The sequence below is a fragment of the Myzus persicae genome, unplaced genomic scaffold, assembly GCF_001856785.1.
Source record: "Myzus persicae strain clone G006 unplaced genomic scaffold, MPER_G0061.0, whole genome shotgun sequence".
In the NCBI taxonomy this organism is placed as follows: Eukaryota; Metazoa; Arthropoda; class Insecta; order Hemiptera; family Aphididae; genus Myzus; species Myzus persicae.
The window spans coordinates 161028-188954 of record NW_019104000.1 but is presented as its reverse complement, the minus strand read 5'-3'; the positions used below and the strand labels follow the sequence as shown (position 1 = coordinate 188954).

The 27927-nt window shown below is 27.5% G+C and overlaps 4 protein-coding genes across 4 annotated transcripts; 1 reads left to right on the top strand and 3 right to left on the bottom strand.

Moving 5' to 3' along the window:
• Positions 1-2677: 2677 nt before the first annotated feature.
• Positions 2678-5184, bottom strand: LOC111037446 (DNA-directed RNA polymerase I subunit RPA12). The gene is made up of 4 exons (XM_022320022.1): positions 4871-5184; positions 3850-3990; positions 2863-3082; positions 2678-2777 (listed from the first exon to the last, which is right to left on the bottom strand). Exons 2-4 carry the CDS (start codon positions 3974-3976, stop codon positions 2753-2755), a joined length of 372 nt encoding a protein of 123 aa, XP_022175714.1. The 5' UTR covers positions 3977-3990; positions 4871-5184; the 3' UTR covers positions 2678-2752.
• A 328-nt stretch (positions 5185-5512) lies between these two features.
• LOC111037445 lies at positions 5513-7579 on the top strand. The gene is made up of 3 exons (XM_022320021.1): positions 5513-5647; positions 6245-6624; positions 7302-7579. The coding sequence occupies exons 1-3, from the start codon at positions 5605-5607 to the stop codon at positions 7509-7511; spliced, it is 633 nt and encodes a 210-aa protein (XP_022175713.1). The 5' UTR covers positions 5513-5604; the 3' UTR covers positions 7512-7579.
• A 177-nt stretch (positions 7580-7756) lies between these two features.
• Positions 7757-12682, bottom strand: LOC111037444 (short-chain specific acyl-CoA dehydrogenase, mitochondrial-like). Its single transcript, XM_022320020.1, has 9 exons — positions 12304-12682; positions 12097-12233; positions 11612-11721; positions 11270-11421; positions 11013-11201; positions 10487-10630; positions 10273-10400; positions 8341-8436; positions 7757-8261 (listed from the first exon to the last, which is right to left on the bottom strand). The coding sequence occupies exons 1-9, from the start codon at positions 12341-12343 to the stop codon at positions 8043-8045; spliced, it is 1215 nt and encodes a 404-aa protein (XP_022175712.1). The 5' UTR covers positions 12344-12682; the 3' UTR covers positions 7757-8042.
• A 2802-nt stretch (positions 12683-15484) lies between these two features.
• Positions 15485-26522, bottom strand: LOC111037456 (proto-oncogene tyrosine-protein kinase receptor Ret-like). Its single transcript, XM_022320041.1, has 15 exons — positions 26372-26522; positions 24519-24580; positions 22862-23076; positions 22550-22696; positions 22007-22161; positions 21765-21935; positions 21562-21676; positions 21343-21475; positions 21168-21285; positions 20512-20701; positions 20269-20458; positions 19495-19624; positions 19222-19423; positions 15975-16132; positions 15485-15911 (listed from the first exon to the last, which is right to left on the bottom strand). The coding sequence occupies exons 1-15, from the start codon at positions 26421-26423 to the stop codon at positions 15754-15756; spliced, it is 2196 nt and encodes a 731-aa protein (XP_022175733.1). The 5' UTR covers positions 26424-26522; the 3' UTR covers positions 15485-15753.
• Between the last annotated feature and the right edge of the window lie 1405 nt (positions 26523-27927).

The following is a 27927-nucleotide window of genomic DNA, read 5'->3' as shown; positions in this document are numbered from 1 at the left end:
GTTTGAGGAAAACCCAATGACAAATAAACAGTGTGATATTAATATTTATAGTCTTATTTTATATATTTGATATATTATGAATTATATATTTATTACTGACCATTACAATTCACATAATATTCAGTTAAGTAAATAAATAAGATAAATTTTAAAAATGTTTGTAAGCTTTTTTAACTCCTACACATTATTTGGTTGTCTTAAAGATTGAAAGTATATTTAGTCATTATTTTAATCCTTCATCACAATATGTAATTTGTTTTGGAACGCAATACAAAATAAATTATTGAAAAGCAACATAACCTTAGTAAGAATATAATTTAAAACTGCATTTCATTTTTTACTAAATAATTAAATAACTACAGAATATTTGTTATTTTTTCTATGACTACATACTACTCTCACACGGTACTGCAAGTTGTACAGATAAAAGACAGTTTGAGTTATAATTAAATATAAAAATAATGATTATTACCTATATCAATTGGTTTTAAATTCCTTAATTTTTTTTTAATATTCATTATTATTGTTTATGTTGATTTTATTAAGCCAACCTAATAAACTAATTATTGTGCATATTTTTATTGTCAGTTTGAAAATATAACTAATATTATCTTTGGGAATCTTAGAAGTGATGTGGGTATCGTAATATGGCAAACATTAAGAGAAAACATTGCTAGATTAGACAGATTAATATAAAAGTGTTAAAAAGAACCGTAATATGGACCAAGTAACTTTTTTTAATAAACTAAAAACAAAAAAATTGTATGTATCCATAACATTATAATGACTGTATCTACATAAGTATACTTAAAATCATGAAAATATTATTTTCAGTCATTATTATGAATAACACTTATTTAGTCGAAATTTTAGAATTAACAAGTTGACATTTTTATTGTTATTTAAGCCACGAAAACTGATGATATCTTGGTAATTGCCCATCAGCGTTTATCAATAATTACATAGTTTAGATATTATTTGATAAAAAGAGGAATTATTTATATCTATACTTAGTTCTAAGTTTATAATGTTTTTATGGGTTGATTTATTTGTTATCTTGGATTTTAATTTTTTGTCTTAATTTACTATGGTGACCTGTTGGCTGTATTTGCTACATTCTGTCACAGCAAGTTTCATTTCAATTTATAAAGTTAGGTTAATTAAATTAAATATAAATTTAATATCACTAAAATTATTCTGCAGCTACTTCTTCATTAATGACATTTATATAAAAAAAAAAATTATACCTAGTTATTACAAAAAGTGCTTTACTGCTTTGTGATTAAAAATTTTAATATCTAATAACCACAAATACCAGAGCTATCTAATCCTTATTAGTTCAATATTAATTATATCTTTTATGGTCAGTGTTTAGAATAAGCGAACACTAAATATTTCTATCAACATTCAACATTTAGAATTTAAAGTTAGAAGTTAAATATAATAAAATATTGAAACATCTTTTTAATTCCTATTAATGGGAATAAAAAAATTAATTAATTTAGTACTTTTCGATATAATGAGTTTAGGAAATAGTATTTATTGTCAAAACATAGGCATACAATAAAATCGGCAAAATTGAATAATAAAACATTGGGAAATATGCTCTTAAAAATTGGTACGAATTGACCACATTATCCAGTGTGGTGAGTAATATAGGCAAATTGTTTCCTATACATTAGTATATAAAAGCGGTCAAATGTGTAGACTACTGTATGTCTGTATTGAATGATAAATAAAAAATAATTAAGAGGAGCGAAGTGTAGCCCATCTATAGTTCTGTTCCCCCAGTTTGAAGCAATTGGTTATTACTATCTCATCTGAAACTACTTGACCAATCTTCCAGAAACTTGAAATATATACGCATTAATCATTGAATGGTGTATGGATTAAGTTTGGTGTTTTTAGATACTATCATTAAGTAATAATTATTATTAACTACCCATTTACACAATAAAAAGATCTCCAGACCAATCAACGTACAGTCAAACAGTATTATTTAATATGGTACCATTGCATTGCAATGTGGGGGTGCGCTATTTAAGGACTTAAAAATTTGGGCCAGCAAGGGTTTTGTTTCAGAAATCAGAAATTGAATATTTATTTGTATATGTATGTATTTGGTTGCCCAAACAGAAAATTAATTAGTTATTAGAATTAGATAAATTTGGTTACTGAACTCTTACTAATTAAACAAGTCAAAATAAGTAAAATGTTATGTTTTGTCTAAATCGATACCTAAGCCAAAATAATTTTTTTTTCGGTTATGAAAATGCTGTGATAAATCAATCATAAATTACACTAATGAAAATAATGAATTGAGATGCTATATGATAGTAAACAATATATATTTATAGATATTTTTTTAGAAGTTAATGAAAAAAATTTTTTTAGAAATTGCTCTGCCTCACTTTGGTCCACGGACACACCTAGTAACACAGTTCAGACGCAAGAGTATGAAAATTTTAGTCCGGCTGATTGATTGGTTTCTTTTCTTAATCAAATGTTATATATTTTTGTGACTTCAATATTTGGAATTTAGATTAAAATTCTGAATTCAGTTAACGTATTAAATATAATCACAAGATGTGTACTCATTTTTTTAATGAAAAATGCTAAAGTATCATCTATATTATATTTAATTTTAGTTTTTAGACTATAATCGATAAAACAATAATGTTTAAAAATAAGAACAACTTTATTCAACTTGATTGTTATGTACAAAAATAGATTCCAGGGTTTTGAAATTGTTTTAAGAGTTTTCTGATTCTGTGAATCTGTAAGCAAGAAAAAACTATATTAAATTACGGACCACAAATTTACTTTATAAATATTTTTAAGACAGGTAATAGTAGCACTTACTTGCATTTCAGACAAGTGTAAAACACGGTTTGTCCTTCATCGGCTGATCTTAACTGCACAGCAGCATAGGACATCTGGTTGTGACCGCATATGCTACATCTTCTCTCGGCAATTGGTCCATCATCTGCATCATTTTTGTTATATTCAGTTTTTACCACATTATCAATATCTTCTACAGAGTTCAAAATAATGTTGTATTCTGCTACAGAATTTCCATAAACTGTAACAAAGAATAACAATAAATGAATGCTTCATAATTTTTTTTATCAACATAGTTGATTAATCATGATTTGGTCCTTTATGTCCAATATAGTGCAGCTGACACCTGAGTTGAGAAAGGTAGTTGTATTGATTAGAAAACAATTTTTATAGGTTGCGCAGTATTGAAGAAATACCTGTAATCTTTGGTTGCTAATTTGTATGACTTTAGATTTAAGAGTTTAGTTACTATTAAATTATTTGTATTAGTGATGTAAATAGGAAATTTCCATTTTAGACATTTCTAAATTGAATTATTTGTTTTTATTAATATTAATTTTGTTGTGATAAAATAGCAATACTGCGAATGCTATACTACCCCGCAAATATTATCATTAACTCTAGTAATAAATTATGCTTAAAAACAAAATATTAAAAGTAAGTTAGTAAATAGTAAAATTGAATTAGACATTTCTTGAATATTAAACTTCTGAAATTTTACCTCACTAAATTTTGTGTACATTGGGATCTGGGAGTTATGTTTATATTAGTGATGGTATTTAATTAATAAAACTATTTTGAAAATTGTTATAAAATATGTCATGGCTAATAATAGTCAGTTTAGATCAGAACATTAAATAAATAATTATGAGAAAAACATTGACATTATTGATAATAAAATGTTTTTTCATGTAAATTGATGTTGAATTTTCTGTTTATAATCTTATATGAATCACAATCACAATTAATTTAGAATTATTAAAAATAAGATTACTGTTGTTAACTTACTTTCTGGCCCAAAAACAGTTTTACACGAATAACACTTAATAAATTCTTCCATACTCAATGAAGGTAGTATTGAACCACATTTAGAGCAAAATCCTGGATATGTTTCAATGTCGTTGTTTGACTCCATTTGACTTATTTTTTCTATAACAGGATTTAAGCCAAATTGAATATAATAATTTAAAGTTTGATGGTGGAACAATGTCATGAAAAACTAAGACAAGCACATGATTTATGAAGTATTCTCAATTTTATTTTTTACTTGATCATCCAATTATTCAAATTCTACATTTTGGAATTCTTAATTATACGTAAAGATCATGTTTTCAAATATTTTAATTTTTATGCAATTGAATGAGTGTTTTGTGGCAATCAGCATTACCTACAAACTTCTTTTTTTTTCAAATGAAAATCAACTTTTTACTGTGAATTGTTCGATAAGTATAACTATGCTGTTTTTAAATGTTGATTACTTATATAAATCTATATTTGAACGAGCATCTAATTACTAAGTTATTGATCTGCGTGTACTAACGATAATAGGTTTGAAAGAACTAGGGGCTATGATTATTAAGATATTATAGCAATTAATTCTTATGTATTTTTTAGTTATGTAATATTATAATATTATTATACTCTAGAAGTTTGCAAACAAAAGAAGTTGATTAAACAGTTATTATCGGAGATATTCAAGATTTTCAAGAAGAAAAATTTGATACGTATCAATAGGGAATAATTATGTTCTGACTCATATCAGATTCTGAGTCGTACGACGTGTAACTTCTTGAACGCTCAAAATTGACCTGATACGTATCGATACAGTCCAATTTCTTCCTTGAAATACATGATTGTTATGTTATGCTTGTATGTACCAATAGATGAAAGTTGTGCCACAGATTATAAGAAATTATTTTCATACAATCTGTGGTTATGCTAACTATATAGAAAGTAATTTATCATTACAGTTTAGTTTAAACTACAAACATAAGCTGCTAACTCTTAAGTCTAAATAGTAAATACTCACCAATCCGGCTCAAAAATCGCAATACTGCATTGCTGTTTGAATACTGAAATTGGTTGTCCCTTGTTCATCAAAATTCAAAACGAGCGTGGAGTTAGCAATTGGCCTGGCCATTGATAAGACCGTGTACATTGGGTTGCCTATACAAGACCCGTCAAAAGATTATACTCGGATTATTATACGGATTTATAATCGTGACATAGGCGGAGATCTTGTGAAATATTAAGGGGAGCTCAAATATTTGATGACAAACAGACCCATGGGGGCATTGCCCCCACACCCCCAACAAACTAATTTTTACATTAGATCACTCATAAAAAATTGTTCTCGTTGACTCGTTATCATAACAACTTAAATAGTTACAAACATAAAAAAAAGAATAATTAATAAACGATTTAAATTTAAATATTTCAAACATATTTGACCTAAATTATTTATTAAAAATCTAAATCACAATCCCAAAAGAAATGTGTTCCCAAGAACATCAAACAATAAGTAAAATATAATTTTAGTATAAGATGGTCAACACGGTTAACGATTCATTAGTAATCATCAGTATTCAGTAACCGCTGTTATACCATAGAACAACCACTCTTATCATTTTTTGGACAAGTGCGTATCACTCGACCACGGCGGTGTGAGAAAATGTGATTATGAATTTATTTTGGATTACAAAAAAAATTTCATTTCATTTGAATGGCGAGTATCGATGATCGGACGTGAATATTGCTGCTACGATGTTGGGAAATTTGAGGCTCGTTGCCCGGAGCTTTGCGAACAGTAAGAATACTAACTTACACTCAAAGATTTATTTCTAGTTCACTTGGGTTTTATTTGTTTTTTTTTGCGAATTAAGAAAATATTAGCTTATCAATTTTGATTAATTTCTAAAAAAAAGTCCTTTTATATTTAAATTGTAGTTTTCACAAATATTTCTTGAGATTTGGTGTGTTTATTCCGATTAATTTCCTCGTCTATTTCAATAGCTCCCATTTGTTTTTTTTACAAGAGTCAAATTGTGCATACTGTCTTATTTTCTTTTTGTCATGACACCTTAATTTTGTTTTATATTCTACAACTGTTTTTATGTTAAATATGACATTTAATATCTTGAGTGCTCTATTGCTATAAATAATATAGGTATAAGCAACACTTTTATTCATATGTTCAAGGACTTGTAGTGCATTCCTAAGAAATGATCGGTGTGAAAAAAATATGTTTATATGTTTTTCCATTAAACAATTCTTTAGATTTTATATATTATTAGTTATGAAGCGTAATATGTGGGCTATTTAAATTCTGTGGATGCAGACAGGCTAATGTACTGGTAAAGCTGTTGCTAAGACTGATAATTTATTCAATTTATTTTATGTTTAGTTACTATTGCTGCTGAAAGACGTCATGTACATCCAACAATACGATCCATATGTTCTTTAAATCAGCTGCCTTTAGGTTCACCTACATTACCTATCTCTATTAAACTGCCAACCATAATAACAGAAAAAATTATAGACAAGCCAAGTCCTTGTATTCCTCTAAGAATCCCTCGACCAACAATATCCCTTCCATTGGCTGATCCATTGGTTGATAATGATAATGAAATTCAAGCAGCTCGACTGATAGTAATTCGTCGTAAGAAAATGAAAAAACACAAATTGAGAAAGTTAAGAAAGCGCATGAAGTATGTGTGGGCCAAAGTTCGACAAAAGAGAGAAATGAGAAAAGAAAAGGCTTTTCAAGCTGAACTAATGGGACAGGTAATCTATGAATATTTATAATGGATACTTTTAAATTGGTGAATATTTAGTTTATACCTTTTTAATTGAGTATAATATGTATTTTGTATATTCTACTTACTACATACCATTGAAACAGATTAATTTATTGGTTTCACATTACAATACTAAAAAAATTCCCACGACAGAACAAATTTGTGAGTTTATAAAATGTTCATATTATAAAAGTTGTACATTATTTTCTTCTCGATACTGAATTATTTTGTTGAAGAACATCTCATAAGTTCAAAGAATTCTTTTTTCTAAAATATATTGGTGACTATCTGACATTTTACAAAATAGAAAATATTGATTTTAATTTTATACTGTACAAAATGTTATTACTTATTTATTAGTTAGTAAAATTAGGTTAGGTTTATTAGAAAAATAAATGAGTTACTCTGTCAATAATTATTTTTTTCCTTTAACTAATCTTCAGTTTTATGTTCTATCTTCAACATAAGTATACAGCTATAAACCTCAGTAAATATCTAAAAAAAGAAGAATATTTGATAGTAAAACAATTTGTGTGTCATTAATTTTGTAATAGAAAATGAGTACATCTGTATGGGCTTCATGATAAGGAGACAACTATTTACGTACTCACAAAGTCTAGTAACTATTATAATAACTATTTTTCATATTTCATATTTCTACAGGTAAAAGAAGCTGAGAAATTTAGTCCTGCTAATTATGTACAAGAAAAATTGAATATTGTTAACATGACAATATTGCCAAATAGATGGAGAGGAAAACGACTACCTGAATTTGTTATAAAGGACTTGATAGCCAAAGCCCAAGCTAAAAAACAAGCAAAAATCGAAACTCTAGAACGAAGAAAAAAATTTATGGCTTCTTACAAATCATAGTCATTTTAAGATTGTAAGAAATTTAATATAAAATAATAGTATAATAAATCTGTAAGCTTGGGTATTTATTTTTGATCTTAATCATTAATGTTGATAGTAAATTCTTATTTTCAAATCCTGTCTTCCTTTGTACACATGCAAACACTGGTTATGTGTAATAGAATAATACATTTTGTGTCAGCAAAAAAACTCAACACATATAATTGCCTATAGATAAATTGCATAACACTGTGGAAAAAACCAGATAGAAAACATGAAAATATAATTAAATATTTGATGTGTGTGACTATTTGTACACAGGTACATACATTTCTAATGATTTTTGTATATTGCTCATTTGTATTTGTCCCCATAGTAAAATAAACTTATTAGTTAGCACTTACAAAAAATTTATACAATTGACAGAAAAATACTCAACACAATTATATAACTTATTATTGTATACTTAATCAATGATATAACTTAATTAATAATAATAAATAATATAAACAAATTGTCCACAACCAAATTAAGAAATTTAATAATGAAATCTTATCTAGTTTTATACCCATATTCTTTTGCTAATTTATCAGCAATAACTAAATATTGAATATCTGTCGGACCTGCATATATTTCAGTTATCCTCGCATCTCTGTAGTGCCGTTCAGCTGGCATATCTGCAATATATCCAATCCCGCCCAGAATCTGTATACAATTATGTGTAACATATGTTGCCGTTTGTGATGCTTCTAACTTGGCCATAGATGCTGCCTAAAAATAAACCAATTAACAATTATATTAATACACCTAATATAGTCATATATAATATAATTATTTAATATAAATTTACCTTGGTAAAAGGGTGATTATTGTCTCTCAACCATGCGGCTTTCCATGTCAGAAGTCTAGAAGCCTCCAACCGTGTAGCCATTTTTGCAAGTCTTTGCTATAATAAACATTAGAAAATTCCTTATTATTACTAAGGCTATGGACTAGGGCTCGTATTTATATTTCATACTACAAACAAATGCATTTATATAACCAAAACATGTACTAAAAACTTCAAATATGTAATATACTCATTTTCCAATAAATTTAACATCAGCATTAGTAGTTTTGTAAAATGATACCCATATGGATTCATCACTATCACCAATTGAGTTTCTAATGAATAGAAGACTTTCTTTGTGAATTGATTGTATAATTTTATCTAAGCATGCTTAGTTTATCAATTTACTACTATATTTTCCAAAAAGATTTTAAACTTTAAAATTTTGAAGTTTTGATAGCAGAATAACAATATCATAAAATCTCGGCACAAATCATTGTTCAATGTATTAGAAACTGAGGAACTTATTTGATTTTCTGTTTTCTACGTTGGTTTTCTTCGTCCTTAATAGTATGTTTATGGGGTGACCCATGAAAATACACTCATTTTCTGTAGGAGGGGGGGGAGGGATTGGCTGCCCGGACAAAAACAGGTTTTTTGCCGTTTTACTTAGAAATTAAGAAAAAAGATTAAAAATCATGAAATTAATGCAAATAAAATGTTGAAAGGTCACAAAAATAAAATCTACAAAATTGATATCTTCAATTGTATAATACTCTTCTATATATCTACACAACACGTACACAATAAACAAACACAGACGAAACTACAATACATGCCCTATGGGCTCACCGTATGTCAACTACTCGGATATCAGAAATAAAAATGAATTAATACTTTGATAGGGTATATGGTGTTTCAGATAAAATGGCATCTATAAATAAGTTTTATTATTAATAAATAATATTTATTAAGTTTTATTATTAATAAATAATATTTATTAAGATTTATTATTAACAAAGACGACACAGTCAAATACCTAGGTGTCCACCTAGATGAAAAACTTACTTGGAACATCCACATAAACAAAAAACTCGTACAGGGCTACACAAGGATGATAATTCTTTACCCTCTAGTCAACTATAGATCAACGTTACAGATCAAGTCATAACTCCTCCTATATACCTTAATAATCAGACCACTTCTAACATATACCTGCCCTGTTTGGGCGGCAGCCTCGCCCACTAAAATTAAAAAAATCCAAACCCTCCAAAACAAATTCCTTAGAATTTGCCTTAAAGCACCTTGGTATATGAGGAATTGCCAAATACACAATGATACTAGAATATCCCTAATAAATATTTGGATTAAAACCCAACTTAAAAACCTTCACGCCAAGCTGAAAGATTCGGACGGAGCCCGCCATTACCAACTAGGAAAGTAAACCCTAAATAGGCGACTGCGACCTCGACTGTCCCAAGACATTCTCCTATCAGACACTGAAGAGCTCTCATCGGAAGATGAAGAATAAACCAACAAATAATGTCAAACCTAACTATGAATTAATATAGCATTGTAATCACTAACATAAATGTAAATATTAAATCTTAATCGTACTTGTAATAGCACTTAATGTGCTGAAACATTTTAAAATTAATAAACGAAAAAAAAAAGATTTATTATTACTACATTATTCAGGTGTCAAAAAAGTCTAAATATGTGAGAAAAAACTGAATTATTATGGAGCATGTAAAAACATTTATTTATGATAAAATATTTAGAAATAAGTACAATCAAATAAATGTTGTTCAATTGCAAATTACACAAGACAAATTTATTACTTGTCTAAATTGATATTTAAAGTCACAGTGAAAATGTGTATTTACATATAAATTGGAATCCTAATTATTACAAATGCATAGATTATAGTATCTGCGTGAACATAATTCTTACCTGAACAGCTGACAGTTTAATAATAGCATTACCAAAAGCTGTTCTATTTCCAGCATAGTCAATGGCACAGTCCATTGCAGCTTGTGATATCCCCAATGCTTGTGATGCAATACCTATTCTAGCCAAATCTATAAAAGATAATTTTATTGAAATTGTATTTATATACTACATATAAAGAAATAATTGAATGTGTCTAGTAATAGAATTTACTAACCAATTCCTGACATGGCTATTTTGAAACCATCACCTTCATTCCCCAACATATTTTCAACTGGTACAATAACATTGTCCAGAATAATATTACAAGAAGATGCTGCTCTAATACCTAATTTATCATCTCTTTTACCCCTTGTTAAACCTAAAACAGAACATAAAATAAAAACTTTACATTAAAAACAATTTACTTGGTTTTACATATAAAAATATAATTCAATGTTCATAAATATCATAGATTTAATATACAAACGGAAATAATTATATAGCTATTGAATCTAATAAGTATTGTATCAATTGGATTTCATAGTGGTAAAGCTAACGGCTTTCTAAAATATACATAAAAGAAGTTATCATTTTAGAGAAACGTACCTTACTACATGTAATTAGCACAAAAAGGTATATGAGTAATCTAAGTTTTAAGCCTGAAAGTTAATTAATATAATTGTTACCTATTAATCACAAAATAAATTAGTGTGCATATTTGAATTATACATTGAATATTCACTATATAATTTAAAAAATACCTGGTGTATTTGTTGGTACAATAAATGCTGACACACCGTTATGGCCTTTAGAAACATCAGAACGAGCCATCACAATAATTGCACCGCCTTCAATACCATTAGTCACCCAAGCTTTTGTACCATTCAATATCCAATGATCTCCTTCACGTTTTGCTATTGTCTGCATATTAGCAGCATCACTGCCATTTCCTAACCTTACATTAATACAAAGTATGGTATTATTTAAAATTATGATTGATATTTTTTAAAATTATTACCTGGTTCACTGAGAGCAAAACATCCAACAATACCTTTACTAATGAAATCTGGCAGAAATTGCAATTTTTGTTCAGGAGTGCCGACTTTGTTTATTATACCTGCATATAAAGCATTATGAATACTTACAATCGAACCAGTTCCACCACAGCATCTAGTCCAAGTACATATTATATTAATATATTTATGTTAGTAAACCTTAAACAAGGATTTAAAAACAATTAAGTCCCAACATAATGCAGTGGTACAGGTAAATTATAGCCGGACACAATTTACAGCCACCGTCAAGACAATAAAATGCCATAGCTGTAGTGTGTAGCAACCTTAACACAACAATATATTACCTGGATATTTCCTCAACAGCTATTGATAATGCAAGAGAGTCAGCTCCTGAACCACCATATTTCTTGTCAACTACAACCCCTAGGATTCCCAAATCAGCTAATTTTTTAATCTGTAACAAAGATATTAACATGAATATAAACTTGAAAGTTCTTCATCCCAAAAATGAGTTTTTATGCTAATCAACCCATATTTTGTAGAGAAAGTTTATATAATTAACACTCATTACTAGTTTACTGGCTTATTGTACATAAATATTCTTTGATTTAGTATACCTACATCGTATTGCTACCGGTGCGTATATATTATTTTATAATAATAATGTAAGAGTTAAAAAATATTAGTCAATATTTTCCAACTGATATGTATTCTCATCATAACATTAGATAGGCATTCCTCTTTAATGTTAAGACGAGTATTCTACAGTTAAACAATTTTAAGTCGGCAAATATTTCTACAAAAGCATCAGTATTTATATTTTATTTACTTGATCAGAAGGGAACATCTGTTGCTTGTCTAGTGTTGCAGCAACAGGCCGTAATTCAGCTTCCGAAAATTCTCGACACATATTTTTTAGTTTTGAGTGGGTCTCAGGTAATACCAAACTGGAAATGTTTCGGACACCTGAATGTTTAAAACAAAATTTCAATCACAAAGCTAACATTAAAAATTTATAAAAAATATAAGCATTTACCTGCCGATGGTCGTAAAAACGTGTTCAGTGAACGCATCATGAATCCGTGGACGGGTATAAAAATGAAAACGTATTCGATAAACTTATCCACATAGAAATGAACACTCAACTCTGAAGTAGGTAAACTATTATGCCGAAGGACAGTATAAAAACGACATCGATCGAAAACGTACACAATTTATATTTTGTACTGTCGCTATTAAACCCCATACAGGCAGTGAGCACTTAGTACTTACGTCACTGAACGTCGAGTGCAATGGCAATATTATAGTTATAAAAATTAAATCCCAACCTGCAGAGGTGATATTCCTACATTTGGGTTTTGACGTTGTGGTGGTGGGCACGATTCAAATTTGATGACTGATAAGACATAAACTGTTTCAGTTGCTGTTATCAAAGTATCAAACTGATGATGAGTGATTACAGAATTCACAACTTCCGCAATACCCACGGTTTAAGATAGACTAGGTATAGTCATTGATTAAATATACATTGTATATTTAATCAATGGTATAGTCTATCTTAAACCGTGGCAATACCATAGAACATGAACAATAGAATATTAAACTGATACGTCAAACCCTCAAAAATATTATCCTCTATAATTTTTGAGGTTACTCAATAATCATAAAAATTAAAAGCGTACCTACACAAAAAAAAATATTTTTTTTTTTTTGGGGGAGGGGGTTGGTTGTACATTTTCGTACATAAATAATTTATTCTAACCTATAACCTAACTGGAAGTTTACACAATTTAATTTATAGTACTATTTATTTCTCATGAAAAACGTCATTATTAAAAAAATTTTAATTATTTTTATAATATAAAATCTAATTTTCGAGGAAGTCTTGTAAATCTGTTAATGACTTCGTCAATATCAATGTAATGTGTCAATTGACGATTATAGATACTGATCGAGCACTAAACGAGAATGTAATTCATATTACGAAGGCAATGCGGGATATTAAATAAAACCAAACTAAAAAATAATAACACTTATTTCCTGAAATTTCGGGGGGGGGGGTTATAGGGGTCCCCCCCTTGTATACGCGCCTGGATATCATAATTATATAATATAATGCGGCGTATTTAGGAATTGTAGAATAGGGACAGCAAGTATTTTGCCCCCTCCTCTTCTGTAAACAATTACTTGTATTATTTAATATTTATTAAAACTTCTCTTATAAATCTAAGAGATATTATAAAATATATTTCTAGGTTTTTTCTAACATATGACTGGTGGGAGGGAGTGGGGTATAGATTTGGTGAAAAAATATTAACGATTGACTTCAGTCTGTAGTGTGTAACGTTCAAAATAAAATTATGCATTAGGTACTTATCAATCTTTAAAAATGTGCTTCCCTGATCAACGGGACCCATAGCCCCTACCTAAATACGCCCCAGCTCATTTGTCTACAACATGTTCATAGGTATATAATATCTACTAATATATTATAATCACAGAAAGAATAGATTAAATAGACTTCATTTAATATTATAGATTTCATCTATTCTGTGATATTATGCTCTAAAGATTATCATAATATAATTAATACATATTATACATGTACTCATCGTAATGGTATACCATTGATTGGGACTCTTAACACTTAACTGTAAAAATAGTTTTTACTGTTCAGTAGTAACTGGTAGATTAATCTTCTTTGGCTTAGATCTGCAGGGGGGTCTTCTGCAGTCGTCAACTTTTGTAGGACCCTAGATGGGTCTGAAATCTTATAACTCGTTATTATGGGCTTTTTTAAGGATATTGAGTAAGTAGGTATTAAATTATTTATTGGTAGAGTCTGGTTGTTTTTGATGTTTTTGTATTTTGTCCCCTTTGCTTTCAATGATTCTTGCAGCGCCTTTATATCAGAAACGGAATATTTGGTTACATATTGGGCAGCTAGGATAGTAGGGTTAAATTGTATGGGTATAAATGTATAATAGTAACTAGTAAGTTCCTACAAGTAGCAAGTAAACAATTACATACGTCAGTTGCTCCAAATTATTTGAGTAAGTTATTTTACGAATTTGATGTAAATGAGGTGTGTATGTTCTTACACGGAAAAAACTACTTACCTACATTAGTTCCTACACCAATCTACACTGAATTTGTATCACCAACATATCTCTTAAATTATTAAAATAATGAAGTTCACAAACTTTTTCAAGTAATTACATACACAAAAAAAATTAGTAAAAAATAATCTGATATAGAAAATGTTATAAATGAAAACATTTTTGATTATACAACAAACAAAATTAATCAATACCTACGATTATGTTGAATATTACAGTTTATGAAATAAACCATATAAAATATTAATTTTTTTTCAGTTATTTATTTATGAAATGTATTGCTATTTTTAAAACTTTCTATCAAATATAACATATATTTTTTTACAATTATTATCAGAAAAATGTTTTTTAGCTGGATAGAAATTTTTTTCGTTCCTGACCGATTTTTCTTAAGGTTTTTTTTGTTATGATAACTTACTAACAAGAACGTATTTATGATTCATAGATTTTCCTTGTAGAGGAAATATATTGAATAGCGTTCTATGGTTTTTCTTATTGTGATATTTTTTAGACCACTAAACTGACTTCATTTTGAAATATAAAATACTATAATTCATAATTTTTTATTTTATTATAAAAATAATTATTTAAATAAGTTAACAACATTTATTATTCCAATTATTATAGACAAACGATTTTTGTAGGAACTTACATTAAAAATTTTTTACCGTGTAGGAATTCAAATATTATATAATATATCATTTTTTCCACAATGTAAGAAGTAACCTATGTATTTTTTAACTTGTTTAGAAACTTACATTTACCCAATAATTTCTAGTATACCTAGGGAGGTACTTACTGCAGTAGATATATGTATATACAAATTGTTGTGTTAAGTTGTATATCTAATTATACCTTTTTTACAGTACAATTATATATATATAAAGATACATAATATTATAATGTGCATCATTTGATAACCGCAATAGATTTTATATTGAAAATAGAGGTAATGTAGGGGTAGGTAGTTATGTTTTCAAAAATAAATAAATTATGTTGGTTAACTACCTTTATGTTTTTGTACTTAGTATATTTATAATAATATTTTATCTATAGGAACTTAAAAAATAAATAATTAAGTAAACTTAAAATGTTGCACCTAATTAAAATTATACCTATAGTTAATATGTTTGTATTACAAATAATGATTTTTTACAATTAAACATACTTCAGTAAATTTACAATTGGTTATTGGAAGCATAATATGTAATTTAAATTTGTTGGATTAAATAATAATATGTTCGTATGTAAAATGTATTGATAACCGATAGGTTCTCCTTTTAAATTTTAATAATATTAAATTATTTAATATTTGACTAGTATTTGGGTAACTCTCATTTGGCACAAAATTATATTCTTAAAAAACCTCACACAACTTGTGCTTGTTGCTGTTCCGGATCAAATGTAAAATCTTTCATCGTTACATATGCCATTCCAATTTCGTTAACAGGTTTAGGAATTTCATATTTCACTTCTTCCTCCATATTTTCAGCTGTAGTTTGATTGTGATTTGCTAGCTCCTCATCTAAAAGCAGTAATTTTGTTATCAAATATATTCAGTCATATGTGGCCGTAATTAAAAAATTACCATCCATAAAGTAACACAAGTTGTTGACAATTTGTTTGAAATCCAATTTTAAGTAATCGTTTCCTTTTTCCAACATTTCTTCTAGCGACGTTGTTAATGATTTAAAACTGGGTCTTCTGTATTGGTCTTCTGCCCAACAGTTGTTCATTATATCATACCTGTATGCATTGTGCAGAAAATCAACATATAACGGTTGTTTTCAAACCAATGTATTATTTAAAATTTCAAACATTCTATAACCATACAATAGAGGCAGACACCTCTACGAGTGGCACGCTAAACGGAGATATAAAATATACTTGGTAATACGACCGTCTTTGCTCAGTCATTTTTTGTAATAATTTATTACTTAATTTAAATTTAACACATCTTCATCACGAATCTAGGACAAAATATCCAAGGAAAAAATATCCTGTACTAAAATATCTAAGTCAAAATATCCAAGGTTAAAATATCCAGGGATAAAATAATCAATATATGGGACAAAATATCCAAATAAAAAAAAAAAAAAATGTATTATTAATACTCATATAATTTTTTTATTTAAATTCATTATATTGTTCTTTTTTGAATCACGTTTTAATATCATTTAATACCAATAATACTTTATAATACAGTAATAAAATAATAATAAAAATAATATGTTGCGTTATATATAATAATTATATCTTTAGTTATAGGAATTGTGTATTACATTATATCATCTAAAAGTTTTTAATAATATTTAAAAAAAATTGTTTAAAAAGAGGCAATAAATTATCGTATTATATTTGCTATTGCAATTAAAAAAATATCTAATTATTTTTCACCATTAATATATTCAAGACAAAGGAGCTTAAGTTTTATTATTATTTTTACTATTATTATCTTATTACTCTATGTCTATATTACAAAGTATTATCAATGTTAAATGTGATTTAAAAATGAATAATGTATCTAAAGAAAAAAAGGGGGAACAAATATTTTTTTTTATTTGGATGTTTTGTCCCATATATTGATTATTTTATCCCTGGATATTTTATCTGTTGGATATTTTAACCTTGGATATTTTGACTTGGATATTTTAGTACAGGATATTTTTTCCTTGGATATTTTGTCCCAATACCCTTCATCACACTAACCTACTTAACGACGAAGTGCTCTCGAAATCTAGGATCTACTAGACACTAGGTATACAGTGTTATCGTTTTTTATATTTTTCTTAAATTATAAGGAAATTATGAACATCTGAGTATTAAAATCAGCGTGTATACAAAACTTTTTATAGCTATATATTTTAAGTCTTCTGTTTTAACTTATCAAATTAGTAGGTATAGGAGTAGGTATCTAATTGTTTTAATTTTATCGTTATCATTAAAGTTTTACTGTTTTTTTAATACCTAAATTATTCCTAAAAAATCACTTTCAATGATTTTAAACTTAAATAAATTATCGTGAGTCTGAAATTTTCTGAGAACGTTGAGTATTTTATAATGTTAGGTATTACATATTATTAAAGTGATATTATTTAATAATTAATATGATACAATAATTGTATTAAGATATGGACTTCGCATGACTTCTGTCGGAAATTCTGATCTTGAACTAATAAGAGAACGTTGTAAACGTAATGCACAGTAAATTAGTCCATAAAGACACAACGAAATTGTTAACATACGTAATAAATAATAATTTAATACTTGATAAAATAGTTCAAAAAATAAATTCCTCAAAAGGTTTTTGTGTTCTTGCTGATGAAACTGCTGACATAGCTGGAGTAGAACCGTTTTCAATTTGTGCTAGGTATATTTAAAATAATGAAATAAAAGAAGACTTTCTAAATTTTGTTCCAGTAAAAAGTACAACAGGGGAAAATTTAGCTCATATTTTAATAAAAAACTTGGAAAATGTTGGTACCAATAAATGTACAATATTTAAGAGGGCAGGGGTATGATGGGGTGGCTGCTATGAGTGGAAGGTTTAACAGGTTGACTGCCTTGTGTACATTTGTTTGTACACGAACAAATCTCCATACTTGTATAAACAAATATTTTTATACTATCCAACAAATTTTAAACGATAATTTGCAAAAACTTCTTTTTTTATAATTTTGTTTTTTTGTTAATTAAAATATCCATTTTATATCTTCGCTGAGTAGACAAACTGGTCCTAGGGGCCACAATATTTAATTCCAATGTTAAATCAGTACAGGCGTGTACATATTTCTGTACATGGAAAGAAAAATGGTAAGTAAAGGAGTGTACACAATTTTGTACACACGGCACAGGGTAAAAAGTATCAAAAATCATTGTGGCAGTTAACTGGTGTTCAAATTATAATAAAACAACAGTACAAGTCAACTGTATACGTTCATTGCAGTGTTCATGAATTAAATTAGTAATATGTAGTTCTTGTGAAATATCTTGTATCAGAAATGCTATGGGTGTTATTGAAAGTATATATAATTGTATGAATACTCTTAAACGACAGTGTGTGTTACAAAGTGAGGTAAGAAATAAAATATCAAATTATACAAAATTCAAAGAAAGAAAATGAATAAAGTTATGTGCGACACTGTGGGTAGAAAAACATGAATCTATTAGGAAATTTATTGATTCACAAGAAGCTATAGTGAGCTTATTAGAAACAATGACAGTCGAGAGAGTGGGTTGATAAAGAAACTTCCTCAAAAGCAACACAACTACTTCTTTAATTAAGAGATACAACATTTAATATAAGTTCACTAGTTATTGATGACATTTTTAAACATTCTTATACAACATGTACTCCTGAAAGAAGTTTTTCATCTTTAAGAAGACTTAAAACTTATTTAAGAAGAACTATGACAGAAAATGGACTCAATGGTTTAGCCATGTTAAGTATCCACCGAGAAGAACTTGTAACTCCTGGAGAAGTTATTGAACTTTTAACTTATTAAAAAAAAATAGGAGACTGAAATTTTAAATTATTAAAAATTATATTTTATTACGTCATCAAGTTCAATTTTAATTGAAATACTACGGTGTTATGCTTATTTCTTTCACCAATTAAATAGTTTATGAATAAACATTTTTGTTGGTTTTTCAATGATATAATTTTTTTATACTTTTTACATGTTAAAAAAATTTGGGCACCCCTTTATAAATTCTTGGGTACGTCCCTGGTATAATTGATCTCAAAATTAAAAGGCACAGATACCAACACTTTGTAATCATTCTGCGTTTAATCATATTTATACCTATCAATAAATGATAACCTATTTACTTACAATTCAACTGAACAGTTATTTGGTTTATCCATTCGGTATCCTTCTTTCAATAGTTTAAATAAATCTTGAACAACTATTCCAGGATATGGAACTGCTCCTAAAGTGACTAATTCCCAAAGTAAGATTCCAAAACTCCAAACATCTGATCTACTCGTGTATATATGATCTGCTAATGATTCTGGCGCCATCCATTTCACTGGGACTATGATACAATTTATGTTTATTAAATTAGTGTAATTCAGACTTATTAATCAAAGAAAAAAGTAAACAGACCCCTTCCTTTCGTTTTTTTGAAATAAGCATTATCCTCATAAACATCTCTGGTCAGGCCGAAGTCAGATATTTTACATACTTTATCTTCAGTAACTAGAACGTTTCTTGCAGCCAGATCTCTATGAACTAACTATAATATATAATATATGTATAATCTGTGTATTTTAGTACTTATTTAGTTAAATAATTTTATATTGATGTCGAATTATTTTTTTAAACACTTATTAGTTATATACAATTTTTTTAATTATTAGTATTTTATAAACATATATTTGTGATTAGTATTAAATATTATCTAATTCGTATTTTGGGGCGATTAATTTAATTTAATTTTATCTATACTAATTTTGTGAAAAGTTATTTATATTCAAATAAGCGTGTTACCGACTTACTATTGTACTGCATCTTGTAATTTTGACATCACAATTTAGGGTTTCAAAATCCAAATTGTTAGGAATAGTTATATTTTACATAATATTTTTTAAACAATTTTAAAGATTTTTTTTTTTGTTTTTCCTTTATAATTTTTAAAATTATTTGAAATTCCTATACTTAAATAAATGTTTTTAGATGCAAGTAAAAAGTATATAGATTTTGAATAGGTATTTCATAAATGGATTGGTCAAAATAATATTTAATAAGATAATAAGTTAAAGTTAAACTCTTAATTAAAAGGTATTTAAGTATATTATTTTAAATATATTTTCAAAGCATCCTTTGAAACAATGAGTGTACCTGTGCTAGTTAAAATTAAATACAAACGAAATATTTTACTTTTAGTTCTGCAAGATAAGCCATTCCCTTGGATATTTGCCAGGCAAATTTTAAAATATCTCTTGGACTGATCGGGTAAAGTGGAAATGCCATAGATACCAGGCTTTCGTTTTGCTGGAAATTTCCTGCCGTATTGGAAACAAGGCCATTTGTATTGTTGTCTAGGATTCTACTCTTTCGGAGGTATGATCTAAATGATAATTTTTTTTTAGTAAATGTAAATGTATTATTAAGTCAACTAACCTAAGCGAACCGTATTTGGCATATTCAATTATAAGGTAAAATGGTCCTTCTTGAGTAGTACAAGCTCCAAGCAATTTAACTACATTTGGATGATTAACGTCTTTTAACAAGTTGTACTCTGACAACAAATCATCCTTTTCGGTTTTTCCCGCATCGTTTTTTATTGTTTTTACGGCGACCGTTGACATGCCTATATTATAATATGTAGAATTTATATTTTAAGATGCATATACATTTTTAATAAACACACAAAGTCGTAAAATAATGTTGGAATGTGACCCCTTCAATGACACTCTATCGAAGGGGTGAGACAACTTGAGTATGCATATAATAGCTACAGGACGACATGTAGACGCCGCCGTAGCATTTTTATTAATAATAATGAATGTGTTCATATATTAATATATTATAGTTCAAACGCTTACAGCCTTATGAAGTCATGAGTTCCTTACCAAAATCGAAACGTGACTGTCGACTGGAAATTTTCCGGTATAATAATGGATTGAATTAATATTTTTAATTCATTATTATTATGCAATTTTTTTTATTTGAAAATTTGAAATAATGTACAAAGTAAAGTGCATGAAATTGTATAGCTTTTATATATGTATGCATATTTCATGGGTAGGTTATATTAATATTAGTTGAATAACTACCTTTTGTACCAGGAATATCTATAGCTTGAGCTTTTAGAACTTTACCAAATTCTCCTTCGCCAATCACCTGCTCCAGAATAAGTCTACTTCTTGGAAATTCCCATTTAGGGTCAAAGTCCTGTCAAATAAATTATGATATCAGTCGTGTAATAATAATGACCATTGTGTTATTTACAGCATTAATAGTAAAAGTATCTCTGTTCGGTATTGGGTTCCGTTGATATTCATCTTGATCGTAGTTTGGCAACAGTTCCTCGAGTGTTCTGACGTTCCTATTCGTTTTATTACCACCCAAAATCCATACGATTCTGGAAACGATTTTATTGTTTTGATACAAGTATACAACTATCATAATAATAATATTATTTTAGTTCAAGTTAAGACTGAAACTCACCTATTTCTGCAACAGTACATAACAAGTCCAGTTGTTACAAACGCTACTACTATTATTATGCTCGTATTAACATTGCTGTCGCACCAATTTCCGCACGTGTCTTGTTCATCATTTACTGAATAAAAAATAATATTTCGATGGTAATTTTTAATAACAAAATTAATTTAGACTCAACACTTATGAGCAACAGATGAACTATTTACTTGGGGTATGTGCTAGTATAACGGACTCATTTTGAATTTTTTGACTTTTCGACGGTCCTGTGGGGAGTTTTGTTTCACACGTACATTTTCCAATTTCGTCACACGTACAAACGCCTTTAGCTGCCGAAATCCCTGTAGTTATACCTTCTTTTCCGGTGCCAAATACTTCATCTTTATCATAATCATCATAATCATATTGTAAAAAATATTTATATTAGTAACTAAATAAAAGTCATAATTACTGGTACAGTCTTGTGGGCATATTAAGTGGTTCATTTTTTCCAGGCTGTCACAATTTCCATCTGGACAAGTGTTGATATCCGGGGTACAAGTTGAATAAGTCGCAGTGAGTATATCGGGGTTTGATGATTCTCTCCATTGGCATTTTGAGATAGTTCTACGAAGATTTGAATAAATATTAGTTATTACTTATTTCTACCTATTGCATCATATATATGAAAAAATTGTGCAGTTAAAATATTATTTGCTCAAACTGCAGGCAAAAATATTACTTAATATAAATGGTTATAGTTGGTTTTAAAAACTTCATAATTTATAATTTAATCGTGACATTAGGAAAACAGTATGGACTCGTAATGACGATGAATGTATAATTAATAATTATTCTTAAAACAATATCAAAATATCATCTAATACCTAGGTAGAGCATGAACATTCTGTTTTCAATTTTAACTATTCAGTGACATTTTATTGATTATAAAAACGCATGAATTGAAATAAATTCCTTTATAAAAAAAAATTTCAAATTCTTATACTTTACACACCCTATTCCACATGACGATGTGCATTCCGATTTTGTGTCTAAATGAATATCAGAACAGTGTGATGTTTTCTTGCATTGTTCATCTGGTAGATTGTCAAGTTCTATAATTATTTCTGTTTTTTTATTTTTGCCATAACTTATTTTCAGCCTAAAAAAGATACTTAGTTTTCATAACAATGTTAATTAATAATAAATAATAAGTTATTCTGTACACTTTTGTAAACCCGGTTCACTGACTCTATCTATGATGATTTGAATCATAAACTAGTAAACAACCATTAAAAATAAATTATTTGAATTTTTCTAAACTTACGTAAATTGCGAATAATTAAATGTTCGTAGAAGTTCCGCATTCTTGATAAATACTATTCCACCCTTTTTTGTTATACCAAATACTTCAGAATCTCGGGTATCTTGATTATCAAAATTGAAGTTTAATTTTTGTAACTTTACACTGGATAAAGGTTCGGCAACACGGACGAAATCACCAGAATTTTTGTTCACTTTATACGTGACATTTGCATAAATCTAATAAAAATTAATCACGTCTTAAATAAAAATTAAATAATAATGATATAAAACATGTCAGGGATTATAATATAGGTATATAATCAACAATTACTGAATAGATTTTTGAAGGTTAAACAACTATGTAGTCTACGTCTTGCACTATCTTTATTTGACCTATCAATATCATGTAAATTTAAACTTATACGACTAATTCATATTTAATTGAATAAATTAAACCCAGCCAGCGTTTATTTTATCTTCTCCAAAACTTTACCACAAGATTCAATACTAAATTATCTCTTTCAAATGTAATCTTCAAATAATAAAACTACTTAAACATTTACAGATTTCCTATTTCTTTACTTTGCATTGCAATATAGACTGCAATTAAAATTAAATTACTTTATATGATTACTATATATTTTTATTAGTATTTCATAATTCGTTCTGAAATTATTGAGCTGTGATGATTTATATGAATAAAAGCTAATAAATACATAGGTGTATACGATATACCGATTACCTATACATATAGTTGATATAGTTAATTAAATTTAGTCTAGTCAGTAAAAAAAAAGTCTTGAACGTTTTCCTAACAAAATATCTCATATCATTCTATATTTTATAGGTCAAATATGTTGAGTTCATTATACTTAAAGCTTTATAAAATTATGTTCTACCTGTGTGACGTGTGGAATAATATCTCGTTAGCGAAATTAAACTTTTTTATCATTAGTTATCAGTTTGATAAAGCATCAGATTTCTGAGAATCTCATTTGTAAATCGTGACTGCATCGTATAATATATGTGTGTGAAACACCCCTTTAGGCGACCTATTTAAAGATTGCTTACCATTAAGCTTTCAAATTTAATTGAAATTGCTCTCATATACCAAACTTAACGAATAAATAACTATTTAAACTTTTAATTATTTTAAAATGACCACCAGTACGCTTTGGGGGTTTGAACTTCTTTTTCCTTGACTCACATTTAATATTTTTACACCACCCACCCTAAAGTATTTTTTTCGCTGCTTTCCAAATAGTGAATACATAGGTTATTATAGTGATGGTTAAATAATGGTCAAATAACTTTTCAACTACTTTATTCAAACCCCGGAACACCCAAATACTAATATTTTTGTGAACCTCGTGATTCAAATCGAGTATTTAAAATATAGGTTTAATTAGTCTTTAATGTTGTAATCAAAATAACTCAAAAGGGTAGGATAGATATATCCGAGGTTAAATGCATTAAAAACCGCGTAATATATATAACTTAAGTAATATACTAATATATGGGTACCTATTAAAGTGTTGTGTTAACATATGTCTCTAAATGTGTTCTTCGAATAACGCAATATTTAGTTATACCTATACTGGTTAGGTACATAAACTGTTTTAGAATTAAAATTGTAATAATCTTAATTTTTTAGTATCTGTATAGTATAAAATACTGACCTGTGATGACATAGAATCGGAGGTATCGGTCCTTTTTTGGTGACTACCGTGAGTTATTACGCCTGGTCACGTCAAAAACGCATAAAAATGTATACAATATTAATAGTAATTATAAACGTGCTGAAATGGTTTACATCATTTTATAATCAAGTAAGGTCACGCTTAAGTTTTACCCAAAGGGCTTTTTAAAAGATTTATTTACATTTATACTGATAATATTTTTTATTTATACTAATAACCTTGAGAAGATTACTAGTGCTGAATCAAAGAAGTTCGTGTAACAATTAATATTATATTCGACTTAATTTAGTAGTATTTTCTCTGCACGAAACTAATATAGAGTTCTCATTTTCTTAATGCAACCAAGGTGTTTACTAGTAAAAATTCGCAATCAATACATTTTAGAGCTAAGCTATACATTTATTAACTTATGAATACATCCAACCAAATTCAATTGTCTATTAGGCACATTTTTATTATTATTATGAATACCATGAATAATTGTGGTTGATTTAAATTGTATATCTATTTAATAATACTGTTGACGATGAATTACACATAGGGACTATTTTAACATTTTGAATACCTACCTCTAGATAATTTCAACTTGAAAAAAATATTACCAACTATGTTATTGTCCTTAGATTTAGTTATGTAAAAGTAATTTATCAACATTGATTTGTTGAAGTTGAATCTAGCGATGAAATGAAATAATGAGAAACTTTCCAGGTATAAAAAAAAAAAGGTGGATGGTGGATCATAAAAATATAATAAACATACTTAAGATGTCCGACCACTCCATCACAAGTTTATTACCCATTGTGCTCCACAAAAGCAAAATCAATATAACTTTAATATTGCATACCTAGTTACTTAGGTTAGGTTAGGTTAGTAGATATTATAGACTGTAGTCATCGGTGACCTTTTTTTTGAAATTTAATTTTAACTTAATCTAATTTATTAGTTATGCGTTAATTTAAAAAAATAGTGTTTTGTACTTCAAACGAACCAATAGTATAATGTTCTTAATATGATTAGTAAATTAATGACTATAAGTCCGCATACCTAATAAATTTAATACAACATGTAAAATTACCTACTAAATATTATTCTTATGTAATATATGCGTTTACTTATATTTTTTTGTACGTTGGTCTTAAAATGCAAAAGTCAATAAACAATAAAAGATAACACAAGTTTGAATGGGTGCAAATATATGTTTGGACTAGTATAATCTATTATTTAACTATCATTCGAACGATTATTGTTAATATTATAAAAATGAGTAATTTATTAGCACATTATCTACTACCAAAACATGTGATAAAGTTTAAAATTAAAAAAAAACAAGCTCAGTACAATAATGGCATGTAAATTAAAATTATTTGATAAATAGTAAATTTAAATAGGTATATAATAAATATTTTTTCCTTCTAAAATATTATGTTTTTATAGCTTATATTTAAAAAATATTTTTGTTTACAATCTTTAACGAATATCTTTATTGAGAGAAACATCATATCATGCATCAAGTTGAAGGTAAGCCAATACCATTGATTTTAAATGTATATTGATTATAATTTAGTATTTATAATCAATACCAATAGATATGAATTTTTTTTTTAAGCTTAATTCGTAATTACAAACACATTAAAAAAAAGTTATTATTGAAGTATAAGTTGTTATTAAAAACATATTTAGAATATATTATTATTATTATTGGGTTAAAAATAGTAAAACTTATTGAATCATAATGTATAATTATGTGTGATAATTGTAAATATAAATAACAAAATTATATTTTTTTATTGATAGGTAATAATTGTTTAATATTTAATTATATATTCACTTACCGTATGCGGCTGTAATCCAAATAAGCATATGCCAGTTGCAAATAGAAATCATGACACTGTAAACCAGAATGATTGCGTTATATTTATTCTTATTGTTCAATAATTTAATGAACAAAATATGTTGTCAACAGGTCTACTACACTACTCCAACTGCGCGTCGCACGAGTTTCACGTGTCGAAAAGTTTTCCTCAAAACAGTCATGCTCAGTTTTTCGATTTCCTCCCGCAACCCCTCCGTATTGTTAAACTTATATTATATTTGTCTTTTTATATTTATAATATTATTTTTCATTTATGAATAATTCTTCGTACCTAGTACTTAATAAAGTATGCATTTGTAATTTGTATACAATACCTATATTTTAATAATTTTAAAACGTTGCATTCCGTATATTTCCGTTTTGAAACTGCTAACATTTATTTAGGAAATTTAAAGAACTATATAATTAATTATTATATACTAAGTTTAAAGTATAAAAATTTAAGAGTCCGTTTTAATGACAAGAAAATCACTTCTCGAAGTATACGTGTATATTAACATATGTCCATATATCTTACTATTTAATCGAGTAAATAATTTAAAAAAAAAAAATTTATTGCAATACATAAATATATTTCGTAGTATATAAAATGGTATTATAGAAATTATCTTCAAATGTTTTGAACATTTAACAAACAAAGCGTATTTGGTGCAAAAGGATTTTCAGTATAAAATTAAACAAATCGGCTACATTGTTATTTTGATTTAATTTTAGTGATTTTTTAGTTTTACATATAGTGTGCAACAATGTATTATGTTAATATGGTACTATTATAAACTTTATTTGACGGATAATTTACAATTCGTGAAAACAATAACATAAAAACATAACACAATACAATAATGAGCAATTTGTTTTTGATTAACTACACAAAACTAAATTTTATAAAATATATATAATATCTAGTTATTACCTTTTCGTTGATTCGCAGATTAAATATTTTAACCAATTTACTGTTGCCCAAGGTAGGTTAAGTTAACCTACCGATTAGTAATATTATGGTGTATGTCTAAAGTTCTATTATATTCATACATACTGTGAAGAATGTGATCAACAAAATAATCATTAATAGACCTTTTGTTTATAGATTGCCTAACTCAATATAATATGAGAACTGTTCTCAGAGCCGATCAAATAATGGAAACGTTATTTAGAATGAAACCTGCAGGGACATTTTTTAAGTAACTGTTTTTTTGGTAGAAAATAGGACTTAATTAATATATCAAAATTATCTATTATAAAAACGAAGTATTATCATTTATTTCAGAGAGTCCTTTCATTGCGTTATTTCTTAGTTTTAAAATACATCACAATGATAATAAATAACAATATAGTTAATAACTGATAAGTTATATGTAATAAGTATAGCCATAGCCCGTAGATATAGGTATAAATTATCATACAATTTCATAGGTATATTTCAGGTATTGTTTTTCAATACATAATTTTATGATAAAAAATACGATGGTATAAAGATTTCTTTCTTAATTGATTCCGTACATTTTGTGTTCAAAT

Bases quoted from the DNA above. Each gene is read 5' to 3' on its own strand.
- LOC111037446 (XM_022320022.1), bottom strand. From the start codon at position 3,976: ATGGAGTCAAACAACGACATTGAAACATATCCAGGATTTTGCTCTAAA. The intron at 3,083-3,849 runs GTAAGTTAACAA...TCTTTGTTACAG, and splicing joins AACTGTTTTTGGGCCAGAAA to TTTATGGAAATTCTGTAGCA. The intron at 2,778-2,862 runs GTAAGTGCTACT...TCTTGCTTACAG, and splicing joins TACACTTGTCTGAAATGCAA to ATTCACAGAATCAGAAAACT.
- LOC111037445 (XM_022320021.1), top strand. From the start codon at position 5,605: ATGTTGGGAAATTTGAGGCTCGTTGCCCGGAGCTTTGCGAACA. The intron at 5,648-6,244 runs GTAAGAATACTA...TTTTATGTTTAG, and splicing joins TGCCCGGAGCTTTGCGAACA to TTACTATTGCTGCTGAAAGA. The intron at 6,625-7,301 runs GTAATCTATGAA...ATATTTCTACAG, and splicing joins AAGCTGAACTAATGGGACAG to GTAAAAGAAGCTGAGAAATT.
- LOC111037444 (XM_022320020.1), bottom strand. From the start codon at position 12,343: ATGATGCGTTCACTGAACACGTTTTTACGACCATCGGCAG. The intron at 10,401-10,486 runs GTTAGTAAATTC...TATCTTTTATAG, and splicing joins AATAGCCATGTCAGGAATTG to ATTTGGCTAGAATAGGTATT. The intron at 8,437-10,272 runs GTAAGAATTATG...TGTTTATTATAG, and splicing joins TTAAACTGTCAGCTGTTCAG to CAAAGACTTGCAAAAATGGC.
- LOC111037456 (XM_022320041.1), bottom strand. From the start codon at position 26,423: ATGATTTCTATTTGCAACTGGCATATGCTTATTTGGATTACAGCCGCA. The intron at 21,286-21,342 runs GTAAATAACACA...TTTATTTGACAG, and splicing joins ATACTTTTACTATTAATGCT to GACTTTGACCCTAAATGGGA. The intron at 16,133-19,221 runs GTAAGTAAATAG...CAATGCATACAG, and splicing joins AATAACTGTTCAGTTGAATT to GTATGATATAATGAACAACT.